At 58.2% G+C, this 6,735-nt stretch overlaps 1 protein-coding gene across 1 annotated transcript; it reads left to right on the top strand.

Moving 5' to 3' along the window:
- On the top strand, nucleotides 1–6,419 carry PIF1 (PIF1 5'-to-3' DNA helicase). The gene is made up of 12 exons (XM_065872211.1): nucleotides 1–558; nucleotides 1,416–1,548; nucleotides 1,633–1,758; nucleotides 1,877–2,030; nucleotides 2,122–2,236; nucleotides 2,312–2,418; nucleotides 3,637–3,776; nucleotides 4,143–4,249; nucleotides 4,952–5,039; nucleotides 5,196–5,341; nucleotides 5,958–6,149; nucleotides 6,360–6,419. Exons 1-12 carry the CDS (start codon nucleotides 1–3, stop codon nucleotides 6,417–6,419), a joined length of 1,926 nt encoding a protein of 641 aa, XP_065728283.1.
- The last annotated feature ends 316 nt before the right edge of the window (nucleotides 6,420–6,735 follow it).

Genomic DNA, 6,735 nt, shown 5'->3' with positions numbered 1-6,735 from the left:
ATGCTGTCGGGCACCCAGGCAGTGCAAGCGGAATGCGCGGACGCGGAGCTGCGGTGCCGTGTTGCTGTGGAGGAGTTGAGCCCGGGCGGGCAGCCGCGAAGGCGCCAGGCCCTACGCACCGCGGAGCTGAGACTGGGTCGTAACGAGCGCCGCGAGTTGATGCTGAGGCTGCAGGCGTCCGGGCCCGCGGGGCGGCCGCGGTGCTTTGCCCTGCGCGCCGCGCGCCTCTTCACGCGCTTCGCCGCGTCCGGGCGCAGCACTCTGCGGCTTCCCGCCGACGGCGCTCCCCGGACCGGCGCGGTGCAGCTGCTGCTCTCCGACTGCCCCCCTGACCGCCTGCGCCGCTTCCTGCGCACTCTGCGCCTCAAGCTGGCCGCGGCCCCGGGTCCCGGGCCGGCCTCCGCCCGCACGCAGCTGCTTGGCCCGCGGCCCCGCGACTTCGTCACCATCAGCCCGGTGCAGCCCGAGGAGCTGCGGCGCGCGGCGGCCACCTGGGTCACGGACTCCACGCCGGTGAAGCGGCCCACGGAGCCCCGGTCCGGGGCCAAGCCCAGCACCGTGAGGACAGGAAAGGGGGAGCGCCTTGGGGAGTGGGTGTGCCACTGAGACGGAAGAGACCGAGAAAGCCCAAGTGTGGGGGGAAGATGGTGGAGGTATTCGAGATGGCTACTGGTTATCTCAGACGAGATGCTCATCAGACTTATGAGAATGACAGGAATATGGGAGTTGTGCATGTTTCTCATGGTGCAATCCCTGAGACTGAGTAAGGAGACTAGGAAAAGGGGGCCAAGGTCACATTAAAAGAGAAAGCAGAGAAGGTGCTTCAGAAGAAAAGTGGGAACTTGGTCGCCCTGGAGGAGGAGAGGAGGTTTTGGAGAGAACGAAGTGGTCAGCTGTGTAGGGGCAGCCAACAGGTCCAATCAGATAGGGGACAAAGTCTGGTGGGTCTGACAGTGTTCGGGAACTGGAACAAATGGATCACAGACCACAGAGGTTTGAGACAAGCTGGTGAGAAGAAGGAGATGCGGCAAGAAGGCGCCCTGGCTAGGCAGGGTTTTGCTTGGGTGTTTTGAGGCAAGAGAGACACATCTGTGACAGGAAGGGTAGTGAGAAGGAAGGATGGGTAAGGGAACCAGGAGAGTTAGGGAACCCAGGGGAGAAAGCTGAAGGAGAATCTGGACCCACACACTGGGGTCTTCAGGGCACCAGGAGTCAGTGGAGATCCAGCCTCGGTCCCTTCCTCAAGGAGAGACCTGGACCCCTGTGGTTACTGGCAAGATCTCCAGGTGAACCGAGGCTGCCCAAGGGCTCCAAGGAGAGAAGCCAGCAGAGACACAAAGGGCTACCAGGCCAAGAAGGGAGGGGGCAATGCCTAGGGAATGTGGGGAGGCCCTGAGACAGCCCTATCCCCCCAGGAAGTCCCAAGGTGGCCCCTGCCTGTGAAGAAGCTGAGCTTGCCCCCCACCAAACCAGAGCTTTCCAGGGAACAGGCTGCTGTGCTGAGGGTTGTCCTGAAAGGCCAGAGCATTTTCTTCACTGGGAGTGCAGGTAGTGGGGGGTAGAGTGGGTGTGGGGAGAACAGTGGTGTGCTAGGATGGAGGAGAAGTGGCCCTGACTTTGCCTTCTGCCCAGGGACGGGGAAGTCTTATCTGCTGAAGCGTATCCTGGGCTCACTGCCTCCCACAGGCACTGTGGCCACTGCCAGCACTGGGGTGGCAGCCTGCCACATCGGGGGTACTACCCTCCATGCCTTTGCAGGTAAGTGAGAGCCTCTGGGACTTAAGCTGGGAGCAAGCCAGGCAGGTGGGAAGAGAGGGGAGGTCAGGGTTGAGACAGGGCTGGGATCTCAGCCCAGGCTGAATAGTGTCACTCACAGGCATTGGCTCGGGTCAGGCTCCCCTGGCCCAGTGTGTGGCCCTGGCCCAGCGGCCAGGTGTGCGGCAGGGCTGGCTGAACTGCCAGCGGCTAGTCATTGATGAGATCTCCATGGTGGAAGCGGACCTATTTGATAAGCTGGAGGCCGTGGCCAGGTCAGTATGGGCAGTGAGGACTGGGTTCTGGTGTTCTTCCATGTGGAACTCGCTCACCCCAGCGCCTAAAGCATCACATGCTCCTCTCCAGAGCTGTCCGGCAGCAGAACAAGCCATTTGGAGGGATCCAGCTCATCATCTGTGGGGACTTCCTGCAGCTGCCGCCTGTAACCAAGGGATCCCAGCCCCCGCAGTTCTGCTTCCAGGTAGCACTCACCCTCTGGCCCTAACCCCCATAGGGGTCTGCTCTGCTCCCTGACGCCCCGTCTTGCCCCCACCAGGCCAAGAGCTGGAGGAGATGTGTCCCAGTGACCCTGGAGCTGACGGAGGTGTGGCGGCAGACAGACAAGACCTTCATCTCTCTGCTGCAAGCTGTGCGGCTGGGCAGGTGGGCCCTGGTGAATAGAGAAGGGGCCATGGGATGCGGATCCAAGCGTGGGTCAGAGAGAAGCACAGGAACCCAGAGAAGGGAGAGAAATGCTTCATGGCCCCATTGGGGATGGTCACTCTGTGAGCACTGGGGCCCAGCCTCCCCCAGGGTTGGGTCCCTACCATCCAGCACAGGGCCTGGCACAGAGTACATCTCAGGGAATTATGGGCAGATGGAGACACAAGAGTTATTCAGAAATGTTAACACTCCCATTTTACAGATGCAGAAACTGGGGTTCAAAGAGGTGAAGTGACTTGTCCAAAGTCATGGCTAGTAAGTGGCTGAGCTAGGATTTGAACTCAGGTCTGACTCTAAAACCCAAGTTCCTTCTACTCTTTGAGCCTGTGCGGCCACTTGGTGGGGGAGAGGAGGTTGCAGACATGATCCCACCCCAGCTAGGACAAAAGGTTGAAATGCTACAGGTATTCTAACTTGGGAGTGGAAAGGAGGCCAGGAGGGCAGAAGATATGGACTGCAGCTGGGTCTTGGGACCCAGATCAGGTTGGGATGGGATGAAGGAAGCAGGTGGTGGTGGTGAGGGGCTTTCTATGCCTGGGGACAGGAGGCAGGTAGGCAGGTGCACAGCATACACCAGCAAGTGTGGGGGACAAGAGAAAGGCTGAGTGGCAGAGCAGTGAGAGGTGTTCCCAACTTCTTCCCCCTCCTCTCACTTGAGTTGCTGCAGCACCCAGGCTTCCCTGGAGGAAGGCTTGAAGTGTGGAAAATAGAAACACAGGCTAGATTTTTTTTTTCCCCCTAAGGCAGCAGGCAAGGGGCTAGAAAATTGTAGCTTGGAGGCCAATCTGATTATAGGGTACCAGTATTACAGGGTATCAACATCAGAGCCTCACCTCAGTCTCTAAATCTCTGGCCTATGCTCACTCCTCATACCTAACTTCCTCAGGAGAGCGGCTAGCTCCAACCCGGGGGCAGACACAGGGAAGGGTGCCTGCCCATGATCCCAGCCAAGCACCACCCCCACGCTCATTCTCCATGTCTGGGGTCCAAGTAAGGAAGGAACAAGTTGGCCAGCTTGGGGAACCAGCAAATCTTGCCCTGGTGCCCCATCCAGTCCCCAAGCCTGGTCCACGGCCTGCTGCATGGGCTGTATCACCCACGTGCCCCGCCTTCCCTGGGGTTCAGGTAGGCTCCGCCCTGATAGCCTGGCCTCTGCAGGTGCTCAGATGAGGTCACCCGCCAGCTCCGGGCCACGGCTGCCCACAGGGTGGGGCGAGATGGGATTGTGGCCACGAGGCTCTGCACCCACCAGGATGATGTGGCCCTTACCAACGAGAGGCAGCTGCAGAAACTACCAGGTGAGCAGGGAGCTGGGGCTGGGCCAGACCAGCTGGGAGAGGCCATCAGGCAGGCATGGCCCCACAGGCAGCCTGGGCCCTTGGTGTCATTTAGATATCTCGGTCCCAGCCCCTGTGACCATAAAGTGCCTTACATTTGCAGATGTAATTGTGTCTTTGAGAGATGTGACCTTTCCTGGGTCAAAGTCATTCAGCCAGTAAACACTAAAAATGAGACTTGAACCCAGGCCTCTGATTCCAAAGCCCCAGCTAGGTTTGAGCTGTGCTCACTACCTCTCTCCATGCCCTGGTCTAATATGTGTTTTTTCAGAAATTGAGCCACAAGTCAGTGACTTGTAATCTGTTTGCCCAACTCTCTTTTCCCAGGTGAGGTACACAGCTTTGAGGCCATGGACAGTGACCCTGAGCAAGCCCGGACCCTGGATGCCCAATGTCCCGTTAGCCAGCTCCTTCAGCTAAAGCTGGGGGCTCAGGTGAGTGGGAACCAGGGCCTAGACCCTGTGAGCATCGGCCTCCCTGATCCTAGCCCCTCTGCACGGGCTGCTCCACAGCCAGAGGGCCCAGATGTGACCATAGCAAACTTCTTCCATCCTGTTCCCAGTCACCTTCCTGCTTTCCATTTTCCACTGCCGTCCTCTTCCTCCACCTGAAGCTCCAAGCAGTGTTGCTTTAGACAAATCCCTTTCCTTTGCTGAAGCTGGGTTTCCCCATCTCTAAATTCAGAGTAAAATACCTACCGCACTCAGTTGTCTTCTGTAGCGTAGCCTCTACTGTGAGCATCCTCCTTCCTTCCACAATGGTGAGGGTGGGATCCTTTTCTCAGGTTCCAAAGGGCACCTAGGGGGAAATGCAGGCACAGTGGTTGGAAGAGGGCTATCCCTCAAGATTGAGGTCCATACACATTCCCTCTAATAGACATGGTCATTGTGCCCTGTCACCTTATTGTTCTTTACCCCCTCCTTCTGAGGCAAACTGAGCAAATGTCATTCCCCTTTGGCACAAAGGGAAACTTGAGACCTAAGGAAATAAAGTAGTTTGTCGCAGGGGCCCCAGCAGACTCAGTGCCCCTCTGTGACAGACCCCAGCCTCAGAGATCCACCGAAGCGACCCCTGGAGCTGAGGCCAGGCGTAGGGATGCCCTGCTGTCCATGCCTCCAGTTTTCCTTCTCTCGCAGGTGATGCTGGTGAAGAACTTGGCAGTGTCTCGGGGCCTGGTAAATGGTGCCCGAGGGGTAGTAGTTGGGTTCGAAGCCGAGGGGAGAGGTAAGTGATAGGGGAGCAGTCCTACTGCTCGGGTTTGCAGCAGGGCCCTGGGGTTAGTGTGCAGAGGAAAAGGCTAGCATGGAAAGGTGAGGCCTGTCCTCACCTTGGAGCCCTGGAGTGGGACTGAAAGGTGGGACTTCTCCACGCCTCCCTCAGGGCTGCCCCAGGTGCGGTTCCTGTGTGGAGTCACCGAGGTCATCCGTGCAGACCGCTGGATGGTGCAGGCCACTGGGGGCCGGCTTCTCAGCCGGCAGCAGCTGCCCCTCCAGCTGGCCTGGGCCATATCCATCCACAAGAGCCAGGTGAGTGTGGGGATGGGGGCAGGATAGGCCGGGGGCATGTTGAAGGGTGGGGGGTCTTAGAGGCTTTTCGAGGGTTGAACTTGCCCTGGATGGAAAGTTCCAGACCAGCTCTAGAATAAACCTTTCTTTAGTGCATTTCCCATCCCACTTCCTCTCTCTTTCCTAGACACATACACTTCCCCTCTGTCATCTCGGGCCCTGCCATTTTCTGAGCCACTATTGGATATGTTAATTTTAACATATTACGACAACTGTAGGAGGTATAGTTGTAATAATTATTCTTGTTTTACAGAAGAGGAAACCAAGGCTCAGAGAGGTTAAGTAACTTGTCCAAGGTCACACAGTTAGTGCCCTGCAGAGCCGAGATTCATTTCCATGCCTGTCTGACCCAGACCTGAGCTCTTTCCTTTCACCCTTATCCCTCTACTCTTATCTTGGATCTGTATCTCCTGGACACCCCTGTACTCAGACACCCATCCTGTCTCTCTGACTCAGAATCTCTGGACTGGGCAAGGAGATCAGGGGCAATAGCTGGGCTGGTGGAGGTGGGGTCAGGTTCCTGGGCACAAGTGAATTCAGGCTGAGCTGGCTCCAGCCCTGTCCCTCCATCCTCCAGGGCATGTCCCTGGATTGCGTGGAGATCTCTCTGGGCCGTGTGTTTGCCAGCGGCCAGGCCTATGTGGCCCTTTCCCGGGCCCGCAGCCTGCAGGGCCTATGTGTGTTGGACTTTGACCCCATGGTGGTTCGCTGTGACCCCCGTGTGCTGAGCTTCTATGCTACCCTGCGGCAGGACAGGGGCCTCAGCCTGGTAAGAGGGAGTCACCCAATGGTGGGCCATGTGGCCGTGGGCAGCCTGGGAGCTAGGACAGAGGGAAGGCCAAAGGACCATGGGGAGGGGGTGGCAGAGCCTCCTCTGGCTCCGTTGGCAGCAGGGGCAAGAGGAAGGAGATGCTGGCCCCCAGGCTGCGACTCGGGGGTGACACAAGCCCATGACTGGGTTTCTCTGGCTCTGATATAGGAGTCCCCAGATGACGATGAGGCAGCCTCAGACCAGGAGAACGTGGACCCGAACCTTTGATCTGCAAAGAGAAGACAAAGGGTGGTCTCCCCCTCTTCCTGCTCCCTGGTGGGCCAGGCCCCAGTGGATACCTGGGGGAGGGTAGTGAATGTCCCTTTCTCCCTTCATCAGGGGCTCTCAGTCTCCTGGCAGGGCTCAGGAGAGAGTGCTTCCCATCCATCTGCCAGCTGTGCCTCAGTTTTTCCCTTTGCCCGGGGTGAGCTGCTTCTGGCGTCAGGAGTTGGCAATGGGCCTGCAGCGGTAGCTGGTGTTATAGGACAGAGCTCTCTGCGAGGGGCTGGCCACAGGGCCACACGGTTGTGAATGCCGCTCTCTT

Source organism: Phocoena phocoena, chromosome 2, assembly GCF_963924675.1.
Source record: "Phocoena phocoena chromosome 2, mPhoPho1.1, whole genome shotgun sequence".
Taxonomy (NCBI): Eukaryota; Metazoa; Chordata; class Mammalia; order Artiodactyla; family Phocoenidae; genus Phocoena; species Phocoena phocoena.
This window is presented reverse-complemented; position numbering and strand designations above follow the sequence as displayed.